At 52.6% G+C, this 21519-nt stretch overlaps 1 protein-coding gene across 5 annotated transcripts in view; it reads right to left on the minus strand.

Annotated features, from left to right (window-relative positions):
- Nucleotides 1-5058, minus strand: part of ARRB1 (arrestin beta 1) — a 172356-nt gene extending 167298 nt beyond the window's left edge. For 2 of the 5 annotated variants that reach the window (XM_034759319.1, XM_034759321.1), the window contains exon 1: nucleotides 4216-5054. In XM_034759319.1, the coding sequence (XP_034615210.1) occupies nucleotides 4216-4235 (20 nt within the window). In that variant the 5' untranslated portion in view covers nucleotides 4236-5054. Of the gene's footprint in view, nucleotides 1-4215 lie in introns of all 5 variants that reach the window. The other 3 variants (XM_034759322.1, XM_034759323.1, XM_034759320.1) reach the window with 3 other exon arrangements.
- Nucleotides 5059-21519: the final 16461 nt, after the last annotated feature.

Genomic DNA, 21519 nt, shown 5'->3' on the forward strand with positions numbered 1-21519 from the left:
GGATATGGCATCACCCCACATACACACACACACACACACACACTGGGTACAGTGCCCCCCCTTCGCGCACACACACACACACACACACACACACACACACACAAGAAATGGCACCCACACACACTGGTATAGCATCACCCTGCATACACACTGAGTACGGCGCTCCCTACCCCACACATACACACACACACACACACACAGGGTACGGTGCTTCCCCCCACCACATACAAACACACACATTGGGTACTACGGGGCCCCCCCCCCCCACACACACACACACTGGGTACAGCACCCCCATCCCCTGCACACACGCATCCTACCACCCACCCCTCCTTGTGTGTGGTCGTGGAAGGGGTTACAACAGACATCCCAGCCTGACTGGCCCAGCACAGACACGAATCAGCTACATCAGGGCAGAGGAAGCCCAGCTGCTGAGGCGGGATGGAAGGGGAGTGAGACGGTCCCTTAAGTACCTTGGGCATAAATGATTCAGTCCACAGAGTAGTGCCGCAGGGAGAGAGGCAGGGTGCACCAGGCCTACAGGCAGCAGAGTTTGGTTCTTCTCAGCACAATAACCTCCGTGACTCGGTTTCCCCAGGTGTGATGGCACTTTCCTCACAGGGGAGGGGACGGTTGGGCAGCTGAACTTGTCCCAGAGGAGGACAGAGACAAGCCAGCTGAGCTGAGTTGCCTTGGAGGAACATATGGGAAGAGACGGTCCCTTAAGTACCTGGGGCCTAAATTATTAATCACACACAGCGGTGCAGAAGGGGGATCCCGGTGAAAGGGAAACCTCAGGAGAGGAATCCTGCGTAGTCCCTTAGCTCAGTGACTACAAAGCATCAGGCTGGACAGCCTTAACCCTTTCCCTGGTTAGACGGGGTGTGTGTATTTGTGTACGTATGCACACAGGCATCCTAAAGTAGCACGGCAGGGCTGGCCACAAGGGCTGGCCCTGTGTTATCAAAGGTTTTAAGAGCAACGCAACCATCTGATCTCACACAAGGTTCTTGACTCACGGGAGTTTTTCAGAGTTCGTGTCCTTCTCATTGCTGACTAGTTCTTCCAGTTCCTGGAAACAGATACCGCTATCATAGTGTGTGTGCGCGCGCGCGCATCCAGGCCGGTACCAACGCCCTCTGCTGGATGGACTCACAACTGCTCCAGTGTGTGTCTTAGGCCCTATACTGCTAACAGTGAAAGGAGAGTCTCCAGTCTACCCCTTTTTATTTCAAGCACAAAGGGGGGAACTTTCAAAGGCACTTCCATTTGTGGCTTGAAAATCTCCCTCAGGCTCAACTTTAGGATCCAGTCTGACAGTTTCTCGGTTGCATCAACTAACACTTCTGTCAGGTCGGTAGAGTCACGCCAGCAGAACTGCTCTCGGGGCCTGGCACAAGGCCCTCTCGTGTTTATAAGAGCACCGAGCACAATGGGGCTCTGGCCCAAGACTGAGCCTCCTACGTGCTATCGCAATACAAATAAATAACAGTGCGACGTATGGTAGCAAGGAAATGCTGTTGGACTGCACTCCCCAGACAGGCAGCTCTGGGCTTAGAAATCAGGGAATTCAATATGAAAGACAGTTAGCAGCAAAATCCAAACAATAAATAGATTTAAAACCCCAACAACATGTCTGTGCAATATGCCACAAAGGGAATCCAGTTCGTTTAGCTCAGCAGTTCTCAATTTGGGGGTCAGAACCCCTCAGGGGGTTGCGAGGTTATTACATGGGGGGGTCGCGAGCTGTCTGCCTCCACCCCAAATCCTGCTTTGCCTCTAGCATTTATAATGCTGTTAAATATATAAAAAAAGTATTTTTCATTTATAAGGGGGGGCGCACTCAGAGGCTTGCTCTGGGAAAGGGGTCACCAGTACAAAAGTTCGAGAACCACTGGCTTAGCTAATGACGGTAGCAAGGCCAGATTTTTAAAGGGATTCAAGCACTCAAAGACCTTTACAATTCCAGCATTTGGTCCCTTCTCCTGTCTTTGGGCCAGTCGCTAGAGGAGAGAATCATTCGTGTATTACAGTTCGCTCCTGCATTATCAGAGTACAGTTGTGTCCCTCTCTGCCTCTTGAGTCTGTACTGAACCAACGGTCCCGCCTGGCTTTAGGGGGTGCCCTCTTTCACAAGATTCAGCTGGATGGTCTCCTTTTCCCACATTGTGTGTAGTGTTGCTGTGAGCTGTTAACCAGCTGCCACAATCCCACCCCAGAAGTGGCTGCATTTCAGTTATGAGTAAAACAACAGGTGCATTTTAGTTATGGGTGAATCAATTTTTATGTATATAGAATAATCCACTGAGGGAAAGGGGCTTGAAACCGTAAGCTGGATCTAATTTTTGTGACAGGCCTACCTCCTAAAACCTATGCACTCTGAGATGAGGACCCTCTTGTACACATACATAGTAAGAGACAGTCCCTATTTTAGAGCTTGCAAGGGGTGGGTGGGGAAAAGGGAGGATTCTTATCTGCATTTTGCAGGTGGGGAAACTGAGGCACAGAGCGGCGCAGTGTCCAAGGTCATAGAGGGAGTCTATGGTAAAGCCACGAATTGAACTAACAGTACCTAAGTCCCAGAGCAGTGTCTTAGCCACTAGACCATGCTCCCTGGAGGAGGAGGGGCAGCTCTGGGAGGGGATTTTGAAACATGCCCCCCGATCCAAACCTATGAGCATCAGGTTCGGCGTGGGAAGCGGCAACACAGTTCAAGTTGCCCAGGGCTGATAGCTGTCCCCAGGAGACTCTCCCCAGCACCGACTCCACCCACCTACTACAAGCCCCCTTGCCAGCGCCGGGTGCCCCAGAGGGAATGAACAGACCCGGTAATTATCAAGTGATCCATCCCCTGCCGCCCGTTCCCAACTTCTGGCAAAACTAACTAGGTAACGCTGCACATGCTACTGAAAGGTTTCAGAGTAGCAGCCAGGTTAGTCTATATCCGCAAAAAGAACAGGAGTACTTGTGCACCTTAGAGACTAACACATTTATTTGAGCATAAGCTTTCGTGGACTACAGCCCACTTCTTCGGATGCATGTGCATCCGAAGAAGTGGGCTGTAGTCCACGAAAGCCAATGCTACTGAATGAGACTCATGGCTCATCCCCACCGCAACATTGCCGAGCAGGCCAGCTGCACCAGCCATGAACGGGGTGTGGGGGGTGACCAGGAATCCCCCTCCCCAAAGGGACCCCGCCTTGGGGAGCTCGCAGGGCAGCACTAACCCCAAAGCAGGCCAGCCAATTGCATGGACAGCGTCGTGTTCATCTGCGCTCAGTGACCGGGCCATGAATCTAAACGTGGCCTGGAGCCAACCAGCCCTGATCCCCTTTGCTTTGTGTTCTGGAGAGCCCAGGGGGGAAAGTGACTACGATTCGCTTCCATAGACCCCCCCACAGCAGCGGTGCAATCCCTGACTCAACAGGGGAGCCAGCCCTGCTCCCCCCAGGCAAGAGACCAGCGGGGGCTTGGCTCCGAAAGGAAATCAACATGCACAAGGATTCCTCAGCAGCCCACACTGCCCTGGACTGGGTCCAGGCAAAGCCAGAGCTGAAAAGGGAAAATGCCTCCAGTTGGGAAATGCAGCCCCCCCCCCCCCCCAAAAAAAATGGGACCACCCCGCAACTGCCCCAGCAGGTCAACAACCCCAGCAAACAGCCCGGGAGATTCCGGGAGCTGCTCACTGCAAAGCCGCCACCTCTCTATTCAGCTCTTCCCCGGGGAACCAGGCCGGGGGGGAAACCACCCGCTTGGGAAAAGTCCCGTTTTTCAAGCCTCCGCTGTCTCATCTCCCAGGGGCGGGAGCTGCAGCGCTCCGGTCGACCAACGCGACGGACGCCGGGCACCCCTGGCTAGCGGCAGCTGGCTACCGAGAGCGAGAGCCCGGGATAATGGGTGATTCATTGGGCTATTAAAGTGCATTAGGTGGAGAACGCCTCATCGGAGAGCGCATTGCTCGGACTCTGCTTTCTCTCTCCTGTGCCATTAAATACCACACACTGCTCTGCACACAAAGCAAATGCCTAGATCTGCCCCCCTCCTCCCCACCACCTCCAAAAAAAATCCCAGTGGATGGAAATGCAGCGGGATTAGCAGGCTGAGCGCCAGCGCCTTAGCGGTGTCTACGGTCCAGCAAACATCCAAATAATGCAAGAGCCAGAATCCCCATCTGCAGCAGAACAACCCACATTGTCAACAGAGATATTAACCAACCTGGTTCCTTTGTCTCCCATGGCCCAGCCACTTGTCGGGGAAGGAGCGGAGAGGTGTGGAAAATCACTAGCTGTTAACGTGGAGCCGAGGAAGCGGTCTCTTCAGGCAGGAGCGGCTTCTCGTGCGCTCCCCCGCACAGACACACAGAGCCCGGCGGCAGGCGAGGCGGAGAGCTCCGCGGGGCTGTCGCCTTCCTCCGTGGCTAATAACAACAAGGCGGCTGGGCGTGTGTCCGTCCGGCTCTGAAGTGCCTTTGTTTCTGGAGCTCACCGAATGGAGCAAGCCCAGCTGTTGTGCACGGATGTAAAACCAGCCATGAGATTAGGGGCACGGGCGGAAATCCGAGGCACAGGGACACACACACACACACGCAGCGGATCCCTTAGAGGGAGGTTGCTCTCAGACACGGCTGCTCCATCTCTCCCACTGACAGCTTCCCCTCTTGCTTCTATGGCGAGAGATCCACCCTCGCTCGGCTCTGAGCAACACTGCCTCCTCCTCCAGCCTTGCACAGCTCAGGACTGAGCCGTGCACAGCTGCTGCAGCCAGTGTGGTGACAGGCTCAGGCAATCATCATCATCCTCTCCTCTCCGACTGCCCGGAGCTGCATGAGAGCAGGGGGCTGGCTCTGCTTGTGGCCTGTGAACTCCAGAGTGTGTGTGCGCTCGGGAGCTGGCAACGCAGGGGAGTTTGAGTCTCCTAGAAATGCTCTGAAATGACCCTTCTCTTTCTGATGCCAAACAGCTGGGTTTGGGCAGAACCCCTCCCACTCTGGCTGCTTGGCTTGCAGGACAATGCACAACCGGCCTCACTGCCCCCGGAACTCACCCCGATCAGCCTCTTATTCACAACCATCTTCCACTAGGGCACATTGCATCTGAAGGGCTTTACTGACAAGAGAGACTCCCCTCATGCTTCGGGTGCACATCCAAGCTTCAGCCACGCCATACTGGAATGTACATGAACCCAGCGTGTGTCACATCCCCCTCTAGTGAGAACAACCTACCATTGCTGCCAGCGGACGGAGTTACTCCTTTAACACAAGCAGCAGATGTCAGCGGTGTGGTGTTTAAGGGCCTGGGTTTAAACCCTCCTGATGACCCCTGGCATTTGCACAGGTGAGCAGAGATGCTAGAGCTACTGCCCCTCACGCCCCCTGCTGGCCTGACAGCCTGTTTATTCACTTACTAGGCACGGGCGGGGTAGGCGGAATGGGGAAGCCTTGGTGGGTATGGATGCAGCCACACGAGCCCATTAGATAAGCTTCAAACCATACAGTGACGCGTGATGGACCACATCTGAACAGAACAAGCTCAATGCGCCTTTAGGAGACAATGGAAAAGAGGAGGGACTAGGTCATCCAGTCTGGCCTCCTGTATATAAACCCAGGAACCCAAATTAGCAACCAACGTATTACAGCCCACAGGGGACTGGACTACGCCATAGGCAGAGAATAGGAGGCTCCAAGGTGCAACAAGGCCCCTGCCATGGTGGGGAAATGATCCAGATGATAGCGAGTGACCCGCACCCACACGCTGCAGAGGAAGGAGAAAAAAACACCCCCAAAGGTCAGTGCCCATGTGACCAGGGGGGAAATTCCTTCCCGACCCCACACAGGACGATCAACTAGACCCTGAGCACATCGCAAAGAACCAGCCAGGGAAGCACCAGAGAGCGAGAACGCTCAGTGACCCCACTCACCCCATCCAGAGCCTCTTCAAACCATATGGTTGCCTCAAGAGATGCAAAAACGAGCTTTGTGCACATGTAAGAGCACCCCGAATCCAGTGCCTGGTATTACAGTAGCACCTAGAGGCCCTAGCTGAGATCAGGGTGCCACTGGTTAGACTGTCCCCTCCACAGAGAACTTACAACCCAAATGGACAGAAGGCAGAAGAAAGGAAAAAGAAATCCCCCCATTGTACAGCTGGCGATCCCAGGGACAGAGACGCAGGGAGTTGTCCAAGGTCACACAGAGAATTGGTGGCAGAGGTGAGGATTGGGACCCAGAACTCCTGGGTCGCACTCTGTGATGTGCAGAGTTAAAGGGCTGGGGATATGAGGAGGAGGAAGATGGAAGGAAACAGGCAACCGTTTGTTTCAGGACATGAGCCTCACACAAGCTTCTCCAGGGTGTAGGGAGCAGGGGACGTCGCCGTAGCGAATTCTGTTTGTTTGCAAATCTCGTTGCTGTTGCGGTTTGTCCCCTCTTGATTCTCTCCCATGAGGTCACCGACGTTCTAGGTCTCGCTTTAATTCTTGAAAAAGACAGCAGTGGCCCAGTCCAGAAAACTGCTAGCCCAGCGTGAAGAGCTGCTCTCCAATGAATACAAGGCTATTTGTGTAGCTGAGTGGTTAGCTAAAGTCAGAGGGTTCGGGGACGGGGCCACTTGATCCTTCCCACAGGCCGGAGACAATCTCCATTTCTGAGGCAGATGCCGAAGCTATTCAAATATCCTGAGCTTGACTCTCCTCAGCTCCCTGCGGTTCTCTTCACACAGATGTTTATTTTCTGCACAAATGTGAGTACCAAACATTTTAGGCTGAAAACCCCAAATATTTCAGTTTCCCAGGTCTGACTACATCACCCATGATGCACCTCAGTCTCCCTTCTTGCAGAGGGGAGGCATTGCATCATGGGAGTCCCTGGCTCTGAGGCATGATGGGCAATATAGCCCAGCTGACAGAAGAACCACAGCTCCCATGAAAGACAATTTTCAGCCAGGCCTAGTTACAATGATACAACAACTGGGGACAGGCTCTGTCATTTACTATGGGTTTGTGCAGTGCCTAGCGCACAATGGAGCCCTTGACCTGGCTGAGGCCCATAAGAGGTACACTGTTATTAATCAGGTGTGAGCAGAGAACCAGCCCCTACCCAGCTGCATGTGTATGAGTTATCTGGGAACCCTTTACAGTAATATCAATAATCTCTTTCCACGGCCGTCATCTGTTTCCTTTATTTCCATTTCATGCCGTTTGGCTGATGAAGCTAGACTGGTCAGTTTCACTTCCTGGTTCTCATGCACTAATCCTAACAACATAGGGTTAAATTCCACTCACACAGGTGGAGCTCTGACTCTGTGTGTAAGAGAGACGAATTCAGGCTTTTGTGCTTAGACCCGGAGACCCTCAACAACAGAAACGCTTTGGCTTGACACCTGCAGTGCGCTGAGTGCAGCCCTGCGTTCTCATCACCCTCTCCCCTGGGATCGCTTGGTCCGTCCACTTGTCAAGTCTTGTCTTAAATTAGATTTAGTGCGGGGACCATCTCTTCCTATGCACGTGCATAGTGCCTAGATCAACAAGGCCTCTGGCCACTACTGTAGTGCCCAGAATAGCACTTTTCAGCCCTGGATCTCAAAAGCACGGCCCCCAAGTGACTGGCCTGAACTCACTTGCAGGCCACGGAATGGAAGCAGGGTTTCAACTTCCAGTCCAGTCTCTCTCCACTGAGCCCCGGTGCCCCGGTGTTCAGGTCACAATGCAGCAGATGAACAGCAACTTTAAACCAATCACGAAGCCCTGTGTGTTCATATACAACCTGGAAGCCAGGTCTCTTCACACAAGGGTACAGCAGGGTTCAGTTAGGGGCTGGCACTCCCAAAATCCCAAATCCTGGGGTAGCCTTATTGGGCAATCTGAGGGGCTGGTGGCCAAGTTACAGCCTGTCCTTCTCCAGGTTCCCCTGGTCGGACAAGGGGCAAGGGAATGGGCCCTCCCTCTCCAATAGGTCCCAGTCCAGAGCCCGAGGGGGAAGAGGTGAAGAGGGTCTCAGTCCCCTCTAGCTGATACCACAGACCAACCTCCCCTTGGCCCCTTCCTACCTCCTCTGTTCTCCCCTCAGTTTGGGGCATGGTCACAGCCCAGCGGAGGGTTGCTCAAGCAGTCTCAACGATTCAGACAATCGGCACTTCCCAGCCCCCGTCCCAGTGATTCCTTTGTTGGGGGGAATTCAAGGGGGAAAGGGGTCAGGCGCCTGGTCGGGCCGTACCCACAGCCCGGGCCCGCTGTGGATTCCTCTGTCCCAGAAGCGACTGATTGGCTTCCTACCCCCAGACAGCCTCTCCCTCACAATCCCCCAGCTTGACGTCAGCATCCCCTCCTAAGCAAGTCCTCCATCTGGAGCGTGCTCTGCAGCTGCTGAGGGACAGGGCCTTTATCAGCCCAGGCCTGCTCCATCACCCCCGTAGCCTTAGTGCGGGTCTGCAAACCGCACCACGGAGGTTTGTACAGTCTCGAGATGCGGCTCAGGCCCCAGAGTTTGGTTCTAGATCCGAACTATCCCGGAGACAGGGGCTCCATACAGCTTAGGGTTGGAATGCCCATTGTGGTTTTACAGAGGGTCTTCACTTCTTACAAAACCCAAAGCCAAGATGTTTCCTCCCTTCGTTAACAGGCTGCAGAAAAAAGGAAACGTATTCTCCTAAAATAGCCAGCAGTCCCCACCCCACAGATGGCTGCCATCCATTTCACAGCAGCGTCAGCTGCTCTCGGCGTGAAATCCCAGCCTGAGAAACAGAAATGTCCCGTGACGAGTCTGCAAATTGTCACTTCAAGCACCAGCTCCCTCCTTACGTGGCATCAAGTCCTCAGACCTGGGGCTAAGTCCAAAGCTATTTCATCCCGCCAAAGTCACAGCAGAACTTTTGGCCGCAGAGAGCATACACTGCTAAAAATGAGGAGCGGCTCAGCTTCCCGGGCCATTGTCCTTTGGGGGTTGCAGGTTTTTACAGGAGTTTTAGGCCAGCGAAAGATTACCTGCCCCAGTCTCTCCCCCGACGGCACCCACACCTTCCACCTCGTAGGCTGCATTTTATTAAGGATCTCAACAAGGGAACGAGTAGTAAACTGACCAAGTTTGCAGATGACACAGAATTAAGGCGTGAGCCAAAGCGAAGTGAAGTCCACAGCCAGGCTCGACTTTAGTTCCAAAGAGTTTGGATCCAGCCCTTATTTAGGTGACTCAAGACCGGAGAAGACTGAACAACTTCAGAGGGACCTAACCAAGCTCGGGGAATGAGCAACATCAGAGCCAATGAAATCCAGTGCTGGCACGTGCAAAGCAATGCACCTGGGAGGGAATAAGCTCAACTCACCACTCCGGGAACGTGGCCTGCACATCATCATCCACATCTCAATGAAAATCTCGCTCCTCAACGTACAGTTGCTGGCAACAGAGCAAAAGCAGCATTACAACGTGTAAGGAATGGGGGGGGAAATGCTGAAAAAGTTCTAGAGAGCAATTTGGGACATACGGTTACACTGAGAAGGGCACTTGGAAAAGGTGCAGTGGAGAACCAATCCTGCACCGGCAGAGGCTGCTGCTCCAACAGGTTTTTCCATCGCTAAACCTAAATTACTAGAGGCCCAGCGAAGGGATCACACCTCCCTTCCAAGCAGGGCCACGACATTGGACTAGACCAGCCGTTTGGTGTTCCACGAACGTCCTGTGCCCATAGACTGTAAGATCTGGGGTGGGCAGCACTATAATAAAGTTGGCTGAGATCTTGGCTAAGTCACAGACTCCTGTTTACTTGCGGTAACCAAACCGGCTGTGAGCCAGGCAAAGAGGAATACAAGAGAAAGGCATCCCAGTGCATCGATCAGCCAGCTTCCGCCGCTGCTGTGCCGTATGACACTGCATGGGCGGGTGTGTCTGAGCACGGGCCGGAACCGCTCGCTGTCGGTCCGTGGTGTCATACTGCAGACAGAGATCCTGCTCTGGCTCACGGAGCCGGGCCCGATGCGTGTACATTCTGACAGCCATGCGGGGGGATGTGGTACAGCCACGTTCCAAGGTGCCTACAGCTTGGATACAATAGCGTGTCTCTCATCTGCCCCTGGGTTACTGCAGGCTGTCAGATGCGGTGACTTAGCCAATACAGACAGTGTCACAGGATGCTGAGGCAGTGTGAATCAAAGGCCAGGCCTCTAAACTGAGGGTCAGGAGATCTGGGTTCTATTCTCATCTCTGCCCCTGACCAGCTGTGTGACCTCCCCCCTATCCCAACTCACCCTGGGAACATCTCATCTAGTCCCTCTCACTAGGCGTCTATGCAACTGCCAGCACAACAGGGCCCTGATCTCAGTGTCGACGGCCGTAAAAGAGCAGTGACTTATCTGAGTTCACAGCTAGCCCTACGGCATCAGGGAAAAACATCACTATGCAGAGGAAAACGAAGCCTTCTTTTTAAAGAGAAACCCTCTGCAGCTTCCCTGCCCTGCTGTTCCCTCACTAACGGACTGCCCTGCGTGCTCCCGTTCTCTCTTCCCCCTGCACATCCATAGCATCCTGTTCTGAAGGAAGAATTCTTGACAGGGTGACTTCTTAACCCTGCTCTTTGCAAGGTCACTTTCAGTGCCGCCCTACGACGCAGGAGGGCTAGGACCATTGGTGTTAATTTTTAAATGCAAGCTGAGATTTTGTAGCACAGGGCTGTGCCATTCGGGAAATACAGCGGGGGGGGGGGGGGGGGGAAGAGTGTTTGACACCCGTGGCTAAGTGGCTCTGCCCACCTACATCTCCAGGCTCCCCTGTTTATAGCCATCACCACTCCTATTTCATACCACCCCAGCTGCTTGGAGTTCTCTCTTCCTCCCATGCCAACTTGTTAAGATCCACGCACAAGAAGCCATTGGCTGCGCACACTATCTTTATTGAACCTACAGCTGGATGAACAATGCGATACACCCTACACCTCTAGGCAAATAGATGCTGCTGTCTTTCCCACCAAGCCTTTCCGCAGAGATGCATCCCTCTATGCACCCCGCTCGGTGATTAGCCCTGCAGCTGCTGGGGGGGTGTATCTGAATACTGGGCTCTGTCTGACGTAACCGTCCGCGAGGATGAGCTAGGTCTCGCTTTGAGTTCATACGAAGCTGGAGCTGGGGGACACAGTGCATGTAGCAGCCCCAGCCAGGCCAGGATTGAGAGAAACCTACCTAGTGACACTGCACCGCGCAGACTGGGTTAGCCTGGGAGAGCCCAAGAGACCCGGCGTCTAGCTGTCCCCAGCAGCCTCAGGAGAGAATCTCCACCTGCAGACCCAGCGGCAGGGCTGCAGCGCGGCGTCTGCTGACTGAGCAGTGGACTTTTGAGGGTGAGCGAGTTCACAAGTTGCTTCCTGCCCAAGTCCAAGTCGTCTCCTCCGCCTTCCAGCCCTGCGAGAGCCCCAGGAACGGCGAGAGCTGCCTCCAGCACTCACTTCCCAAGGACAAAGCCACGTGTGAGAGGGATCCAAACCCCCGTAACATAACCAAAGGGTTCCACCCTGTGCTGCAGGCCCTACCTTTGCTCCCCTTCCCTCTCAGAGCTCTCTACAAACCCCAGCTGGAATGGGCCCTGGCCGGCTCGTAGGCCCTGGGACTGCACATGTCTCTGCACAACAGGCTAGTCACTGGGCAGTCATATGACGTAGCTTAGACTGGAGGGGCGGGGAGAGGGGAGATTTGGTTATTAACCCCCAGACCCTGCTCACCAGGCAGCTACGCTCCTTTCTTCTCCCGCAACTGGGTCCCAGCTGAATCACCTGCAGAGCCAGTGCCCTGCTCCATAAAGAGAGCAGGGCCGAGGACCGGGACACCAAGGATGGGCATCTGGTTCCATACCACATGTAGCATAAAGGCAGTGAGCAACCCCGCGTGTCACCCACGGTGCATTTCCACAGCAGGGCAGCAAGCGCCCAGGAGGAAGAGGGTAACCGTCATGTCCTGGAGACGGCCGCCTGCCTGGGATTGACCCGCTGATCTGGAACAGCTGCTTTCTCTCGGTCCAGTGTCCCTAGCCTCTGTTTGCCAGAAGCTGGGAATGGGCAACAGGGGATGGATCACTTGATTCCCTGTTCTATTCATTCCCTCTGGGGCACCTGGCATTGGCCACTGTCGGAAGACAGGATACTGGGCCAGATGGACCTTTAAGTATGACCCAGTGTTGCTGTTCTTATGGTACAATCTTCTTAAAGATACAGTCCCTGCCTTGAGCTATACTGTGTGCGGGCAGCCTACCTCTGGCTGCAGACATATGCCACTAGGGGTGGGTGCAGCACTGTTATCTTTACAACGGCCCAGCTAATGGACAGGAATACAAGACTTTAGGGTAGGACAGCAGTGCTTCTTTGGGAAGAGAGCCAGAGCTGATAGGGCCCTTTAGAAACAGGCAGCATGCCATTATGTGCTTGCCCAGATAGGGGGAGGTGGGGTTTGCTCCAGGGGTACACTGCAGACCCCCCCACCATACTCATGCATTTCCCATGGAAAGTTACCAGGACACACCACACCAGTACAAGCCCCATCTTGCACCAGTTCAGTGCACTACGTCAGGGAGTTGCTATGGCAATGTCTTTACACTGGATCGAGATGAGGCCTGAAAGCCCGGGAGAAGGAAATCAGGAGCTAGCCCCAGTCTTCGGGGGAGAGCTTCTTCTCCTGTAACACCCACGAGAACCAGCCAACGAGCAATGGCTGAGCTGAGCGGCAGATTGGGAAACCAACGGTTTCTGCAGGTATGTTAGCAACAAGAAGAAAGTCAAGGAAAGTGTGGGCCCCTTACTGAATGAGGGAGGCAACCTAGTGACAGAGGATGTGGAAAAAGCTCATGTACTCAATGGTTTTTTTGCCTCTTTCTTCACGAACAAGGTCAGCTCCCAGACTGCTGCACTGGGCAGCACAGCATGGGGAGGAGGTGACCAGCCCTCTGTGGTTCAGGACTTTAGAAAACCTGGATGAGCACAAGTCCATGGGGCTGGATGCGCTGCATCCAAGGGTGCTAAAGGAGTTGGTGGATGCGATTGTGGAGCCATTGGCCATTATCTTTGAAAACTCATGGCGATTGGGGGAGGTCCCGGATGACTGGAAAAAGGTTAATGTAGTGCCCATGTTTAAAAAAGGGAAGGAGGAGGATCTGGGGAACTACAGGCCAGTCAGCCTCACCTCAGTCGCTGGAAAAATCATGGAGTAGGTCCTCAAAGAATCAATTATGAAACACTTAGAGGAGAGGAAAGTGATCAGGAACAGTCAGCATGGATTCACCAAGGGCAAGTCATGCCTGACTAACCTTACTGCTTTCTATGACGAGATAACTGGCTCTGTGGATGAGGGGAAAACAGTGGATGTGTTATTCCTTGACCTTAGCAAAGCTTTTGATACGGTCTCCCACAGTATTCTTGCCAGCAAGTTAAAGAAGTATGGGCTGGATGAATGGACTACAAGGTGGATAGAAAGCTGGCTAGATCGTTGGGCTCAACAGGTAGTGATCAATGGCTCCATGTCTAGCTGGCAGCCGGTATCAAGTGGAGTGCCCCAAGGGTCAGTCCTGGGGCCGGTTTTGTTCAATATCTTCATTAATGATCTGGAGGATGGAGTGGACTGCACCCTCAGCAAGTTTGCAGATGACACTAAACTGGGAGGAGTGGTAGATACGCTGGAGGGTAGGGATCGGATACAGAGGGACCTAGACAAATTAGAGGATTGGGTCAAAAGAAATCTGATGAGGTTCAACAAGGACAAGTGCAGAGTCCTGCACTTAGGATGGAAGAATCCTATGCACTGCTACAGACTAGGGACTGAATGGCTAGGCAGCAGTTCTGCAGAAAAGGACCTAGGGGTTACAGTGGACGAGAAGCTGGATATGAGTCAACAGTGTGCCCTTGTTGCCAAGAAGGCTAACTGCATTTTGGGCTGTATAAGTAGGGGCATTGCCAGCAGATCGAGGAACGTGATCGGTCCCCTCTATTTGGCATTGGTGAGGCCTCATCTGGAGTACTGTGTCCAGTTTTGGGCCCCACACTACAAGAAGGATGTGGAAAAATTGGAAAGAGTCCAGTGGAGGGCAACAAAAATGATTAGGGGGCTGGAGCACATGACTTATGAGGAGAGGCTGAGGGAACTGGGATTGTTTTGTCTGCAGAAGAGAAGAATGAGGGGGGATTTGATAGCTGCTTTCAACTACCTGAAAGGGGGTTCCAAAGAGGATGGATCTAGACTGTTCTCAGTGGTACCAGAAGACAGAACAAGGAGTAATGGTCTCAAGTTGCAGTGGGGGAGGTTTAGGTTGGATATTAGGAAAAACTATTTCACTAGGAGGCAGGTGAAGCACTGGAATGGGTTACCTAGGGAGGTGGTAGAATCTCCTTCCTTAGCAGTTTTTAAGGTCAGGCTTGAAAAAGCCCTGGCTGGGATGATTTAGTTGGGATTGGTCCTGCTTTGAGCAGGGGGCTGGACTAGATACCTCCTGAGGTCCCTTCCAACCCTGTGATTCTATGAATGTTGTTATAAGAGGAAAAACCATTCAGAGGATCTGGAGCCATCCACTTGGACCCATTTCTACCCTATGTATCAGCATCATGGCACCACTTCCCTCACACTGCCTCCCCTCTTACCATGGGTCTCTGCTCTGGAGACTTTATAGTCCAGTTTGTACCCAGGTGCAGCTGTTTCTTTGTCTGGTACCAGCTTGGTCTCCTTTGTTTACCAGGGACCATCTCCCATATGGAACGCTCTACACACAGCGCCATCAAGTGGCTGACCAGAGCACTGCCAGTGGACACCACCACCCGGGCAGGGCAGATTTTTTGACAGAAAAGTTTTCAATGTGTAAGGCCCTTCCCCCACTGCCCCACAAATCAAGGTGCTTCCCCAAAAACCGGCTGGCGTTTAGTTTTTGTAAAAAATTGTTTTTGAATAGCCATCAAGATTCAAAAATATATTTTCAATTAATTGTTTTTCAAAGGTGGAAAAAATGATTTAACTAGAAATTTTGGAGAAAAAAAATGGGTCAGGTTTGAACCCTTTGAAAGAAAACCCTTTTGCCATTTCAGTTTTTCCGTGAAGCTAGAGTGGGTCGAAAGGCATAAACCTAATCATTAGCATGTGCAACAGCGAGAGATATGGCAAGAGCAGGAAGAAAATAGGTTTTGTCTTCACCTGTAAGTGGAGTGCAGGGCTGTCTAGACCATCTCTGTTAAGGGATCTTCTGAAGGTGGGAACATGGAGCCTTTCGGCAGCTGTTGGTTACAAAGATATGGACACCTGATCATTGAGAACTAGACTGAGATGAAAACTCATTTCATTTAGGGTCCCTATTAGTCATCAGATCATAACCCCCTTCAGTCAGTGCAGACCTGGGATGTTATCCAGTCTTAGTGCTCATCTCTTGAAAGGCTTCATCTCCATTGCTGATGTGAACCAGTGTTTAGAGCAGGGATGGGCAAACTACAGTCTGCGGGCCGGATCCAGCCCATCAGGGTTTTGAATCCGGCCCACAGGATTGCCACCCCCATTGGCGCCGCGGGCCCTGTGCCGCTCCCGGAAGTGGCCGGCACCACGTCCCTGTGGCCCCTGGGGGAAAGGAGGGGGGGGGCAGAGGGCTCCGTGCACTGCCCACGCCTGCAGGCACCGCACCCCGCAGCTCCCATTGGCCGGGAACGGGGAGCCATGACCAATGGGAGCCCGCATCCTGAACCCCTCTTGCACCCCGCTTCCCAATCTTCTGCTGCACCCCTACCCCCTGCCCTGAGCCCCCTCCTGCACCCTAACCCCCTGCCCTGAACCCCCCTGCCTTACCCCTCCTACACCTCAACCACTTGCCCTGAGCCCCCTCCCGCACCTCTCCTGCACCCCAACTCCCCTGTCCTGAGCCCCCTGCCGCACCCCGCACCCCACCCCCTGCCCTGAGCCCCCTTCTGCACCTCAACCCCCTGCCCTGAGCTCCCTTCTGCATCCCTCCTGCACCTCAACACCCTCCCCTGAGCTCCCTGCCACACCCCGCACCCTCCTGCACCCCAAGCCCCTGCCCTGAGCCCCCTGCCACACCCCAACCCCCTGTCCTGGGCCCCCTCCCGCACCCCAACACCCACCCTGAGCCCCCTTCTGCATCCCTCCTGCACCCCAACCCCCTGCCCTGAGCCCCCTTCTGCATCCCTCCTGAACCTCAACCCCCTGCCCCGAGCCCCCTGCCGCACCTCTCCTGCACCCCAACCCCCTGCCCTCAACCCCCGCTGCACCCCGCACCTTCTTGCACCCCAATCTCCTGCCCTGAGCCCCCTCATACACCCCGCACTCCTCCTGCGCCCCAACCTCCTGCCCCAGCCCTACATTCATGGCCCTGCATGCAATTTCCCCACCCAGATGTGGCCCTCGGGCCAAATAGTTTGCCCATCCCTGGTTTAGAGCCATAACATGTCATGTTGCAGAACATGGCTGTACACTTGAAACAATGTTGTCAGCCCAACTGTTTAGAGTTCATGAGATTGGCTCTGAAAAACAACAACATAGAATTATAGAATCATAGGACCGGAAGGGATCTTGAGAGGTGTAGATCAATCTCTGATAATTTTCATATGACTTTACATTGTGCCTCTTCATATAACCTTGTGGTGGGTCTACCCACGTGTGACCTCTGTTTTCATGGGACTTTGTATCAAAGCTTCATTTAGAAACTTTGCATTGCCCTTGGTATAATATTATAGCCCCTAAGGATAGAATAAGATAGAAGAAAAATTTCTTTTTGCTAGCAGTAGAACAAGAGCTCTCCCCCCCCACTCTTAATCAATTGCCCTGTTGAATGAATGAGGTGTGAATGAGGAAGGCATGGAAGGCAGCACCTCCAGACAGCCTCAACTGTTGGAGAGGGGCTGGGAGCCAGACCCAAGGACAATAAAACGTGTCAAGTGGGCTCATTAAAGACAAGCAGACATACTGACGGCCTCGGGGGTTAGAAGCACGCACCTTCTTTTGGAAACACCCTCTTTGCAGCATTGGGACAACACTCAAAAAAAGCAGCACAAAGGACCAATGGACACAGACACAGAGTTTGAATCCGGTATAGATTTGCATAAGAGGAAAGCTGCTATAAAAGTGAGGTGTCTTGCAGAGGACCCCGGGTCTCGTCTTGTCAACATGGGAGCATCGATCCGGATCGGCAGAAGCCCGGCTCCACCCCTTCCCCCATCTAACTCACCTGGCCAGTGAAGTTAAGGGGAGCAACTAATTGGTAACAACAAGACGGAGTGTGTTTGTGTGTGTGTGTGAGTGTAAGTGTAATATATTATATGCATATAATACAGTGTTAATGAATACATGTATTACTAATAAATGTGGTGTTCTGCCTTATTCCCCCTGAAAAGATCCTGTGCAGTACTTTAAGTACAACAGAGGTCATCAAGTCTATAGCAGGACCAAGCATCAGCATCCCTGACAGGCGTTTGTCCAACCTGTCCTTAAAGTTATCCAGTGATGGAGATTCCACAACCTCCCTAGGCAATTTATTCCAGTGCTTAACCACCCTGACAGTTAAGAAGTTTTGCAACGTCCAACCTCGCTACAATTTAAGCCCATTGCTTCTTGTCCTACCCTCAGAGATTAAGAACAATTCTTCTCCCTCCTCCTTGTAACAACCTTTTATGTACTTGAAAACTGTTATCAGTCTTCTCTTCTCCAGACTAAATAAACCCACTTGTTTCAATCTTCCCTTATAAGTCATTTTTTCTAGACCTTTAATCATTTTTGTTGCTTTTCTGGACTTTCTCCAATTTGTCCACATCTTTCCTGAAATGTGGCACCCAGAACTGGACACAGTACTCCAGCTGAGGCCTTATCAGCGTGGAGTAGAGCGGAAGAATTACTTCTCGTGTCTTGCTTACAGTACTCCTGCTAATATATCTCAGAATGATGTTTTTTGTTTTTTTTGCATAAGTGTTACACTGTTGACTCATATTTAGCTTGTGATCCACTATGACCCCCAGATCCCTTTCCGCAGTACTCCTTCCTAGGCAGTCATTTCCCATTTTATATGTGTGCAAATGATTGTTCCTTCTTAAGTGGAACACTTTACATTTGTCCTTATTGAATTTCATCCTATTTACTTCAGACCACTTCTCCAGTTTTTCAGATCATTTTGAATTTTAATCCTATCGTCCAAAGCACTTGCAACCCCTCCCTGCTTGGTATCATCTGCAAACTTTATAAGTGTCCTCTCTATGCCATTATCTAAATCATTGATGAAGATATTGAACAGAATTGGACCCAGAACTGATCTGCGGGACCCCACTGGTTATGCCCTTCCAGCAGGACTGTGAACCACTGATAACTGGGAATGGTTTTCCAACCAGTTTTGTATCCACATTATAGTAGCTCCATCTAGGTTGCATTTCCCTAGTTTGTTTATGAGAAGGTCATGCAAGACAGTATCAAAAGCTTTACGAAGTCAAGATATACCACGTCTACCACTTCTCCCCTAGCCACAAGGCTGGTTACCCTGTCAAAGAAAGCTATCAGGTTAGGTTGACATTATTTGTCCTTGACCAATCCATGCTAACTGTTACTTATCACCTTATTATCTTCTAGATGTTTGCAAATTGACTGCTTATTATTTGCTCCAGTATCTTTCCAGGTACAGAAGTTAAACTGACTGGTCTGTAATTCCCCGGGTTGTCCTTATTTCCCTTTTTATAGATTGAGTCTATATTTACCCTTTTTCGGTCCTCTGGAACCTCTCCCGTCTTCCATGACTTTTCAAAGATAATCACTAATGGCCCAGATATCTCCTCACTCAGCCCCTTGAATATTCTAGAAGTATTCTAGGATGCATTTCATCAGGCCCTGGTGACTTGAAGCCATCTAACTTGTCAAAGTAATTTTTAAGTTGTTCTTTTCCTATTTTAGCCTCTGATCATATCTCATTTTCACTGGCATTCACTACTTTAAACGTCCAATTGCCACCTACCTTTTTGGTGAAAACCAAAACAAAGAAGTCATTAAGCACCTCTATCATTTCCACATTTTTTCCCCCTCATTGAGTAATGGACCTACCCTGTCCTTGGTCTTCCTCTTGCTTCATGAGACTTAAAGAAGGTAGATTTGCTGTTTTTTTTTTTGTTGGCCTTCTGGTTGAGGCTTTAAGAGTTCACATTCCTGAGCTTTCATTTGCAACCATAGTAATACTGGTTTCAAATGAAAGCTGAGCGTCTCACCAACTTACATGACTCCAAGAGCTGGGGATTTAAGAAAAGCCACCGCCAAACATTATGCGCTTCTTACTACGATTATGAGTGTCGCAATGCCGCAAGCAATCTACAGGCACAACAGGAAGTGGGGCTGAAATCTCCTCTCTTCCAACGCCAAACTTTTTAAACTGTCTTCCATTTAAAGTGTCATTGCAATAATGACATTCTCAAGGTAATTGTCTGTTCCCAGCACCTGGGAATAAGTGACAGGAATGAAGCTTGCCATCGTTGACAGATTACATTTAAAAAGAAGATCGCTCCCAAGCCCATTCTCATTGAAACATCCAGGCAACGCTCTGTTTGCAGGCAGAGACAGACCTTGAATAACTAGAACTCTGAGCGTCCAGGGCCGTGTTGCTTTTCTTCGTTGCTGTGATTGTTAAACAAAAGCCAAGAGGCTGGAGATGACTCACTCTGAGCTGAGAGGGCGTGGATGGGAAACACAATGCAATTGCAGTCCCTGGTGTGCTGTAGCCACACTAGCTGGGTAGCAACGGGGCCCTGGATGGGGGGCAGGGGGAGCGGTCTGCAGCCACTGAGCGGAAAGGAGGTTGGCGGGGGTGGATGTATGTGGGTTTGGGTTTGCGCACTAGGGGCCATCTGCATCCCCGGCAATAACTCCCCATGCTCTGCACACGGGCTCCGACCCGGGGGATCTGCAAGTCACGGCAGCGAGCGGGCGGCAGGGAAGCCGAAGGGGTGAAACCACGCCGGGCCAAGGGAGGGGGCTGACATACCTACACAGTCTTACCTGCCCCTTTGAGCTGCGGCTCCTGCTACGCGCCTCTCCCCCCAGCCCTGAGCAGCTTAGACAAGTTCCCCAGCGGTGCAGAAGGGGTTGTAAGTTACACCTCAGTGTCTGGCAGCAGCGTAACAAACAGGCTGGATCAAGGGAGGGTTGCATCAATTCAGACCCTAATCTGCTCCGATTCAGCCAGGGGGATCGGGCGTGGGCGGGATACAGAAGTCCGTTTTCTGAAGCTTGGAAATGCCACTGCAAATGCTGTTTCTGCCAAATTAGGGCCGTCGCCCTGTTTCCAGGAGGGCATTGCCCCAGTCCCTTCTGTTACCCAACAGGGAGATTTTATCCACGCCAGGCTCAGTGATCCAATTCAGGAGAGCACCAGAGATCTGTGGCTGCCCACAGCACCCTTCCCAAGCTCATCTTGGGTAAAAAAACCACATGCAGGGGACAGGCACTGGATTGGCAGCTCTGGCCATCCACAGGGCAGGGGGGCAACATCTTGTCAGATCACCCTGGGCTCCAAGGATCCCCCTGCAGTACGGTCTTCAAGCCCCATTGCATCCCAGGGCTCTGATATATGGACTAGTGGAAGGATGCCCCATGTCTGGTTGCATGGGGGGGAACTGAACTCAGGACCTATCGTACTAAGAACATGAGCCTTTACTGCGGGTGTGAGAGGACCGGGTCCATCGGCTAGGAGGCAGTAGCAGACAATCCTGGGTGCATGGACTAGACACTGGGGGAAGAAAAAGGCAGCAAAGGGAGCCTGTTAGCATGGGTTACTGTAAGCGAGTGGACTCACCCCTGCGGCGCCTCCTGCTGCTCATCCATGGGAATTAGCTCTTCCAGCATCCTGGAGCGCCCCCTGCAGGCTGGTGATCCGCCTTACCGCTGGCCCCCATGTCCCTCCCAGGACACCAGTGCCCCTTTCTCTGGGTTGCTGCCCCCCTGGCAATACCCCCACACTCTGGGTCTCCCCACCCAGGGGAACCCCCACCCACTAACCTCACCTCATCCCAGTGTAAGGCCACTGCTAGTCACCATCTAGCCCCACTTCCTGGGGCAGAGTGCAGTGTCAGCCACTCATCACAGGCAAGGTTAGGCTGGACCTGCTGCCTCTCTCTATAGCTGGGCTGCCCCTCTGCAGCCCCGGTACTGGTCTTAGGCCCACAGCCTGGGGGGTTTCCAGGCTGGAGCTCCCCTAGCCTTCCCCCAGCCCTGCTCCACTCCCAGTACCCTGCTCAGCTCCCAGCAGCCAGGCCCTTCTCTCTCTAGAAGCAGAGAGAGACTCCTGACCTTCTGGCTCCCTTGGCTTTCTTATAAGGCCGGGTTCGTCTGTTTGGGGCGTGGCCCCAGCTGCAGCCACTTCCCCCAATCAGCCGGGGTTTTGCTCCTTTCCCCAGCCCCAGCCCTCTGCAGGGCTTTTCCAACCCCTTCCGGGCTGGAGCGGGCGCTCACTCCGCTACAGTTACCAACATTCAGCTTCCCTGCCCACTAAGGACTCATTTCATACAACTCTGAAATAGTAGCAGCCGGCCACTTCCCCACCCCCGCAGA

The sequence above is a fragment of the Trachemys scripta genome, chromosome 1, assembly GCF_013100865.1.
Source record: "Trachemys scripta elegans isolate TJP31775 chromosome 1, CAS_Tse_1.0, whole genome shotgun sequence".
In the NCBI taxonomy this organism is placed as follows: domain Eukaryota; kingdom Metazoa; phylum Chordata; order Testudines; family Emydidae; genus Trachemys; species Trachemys scripta.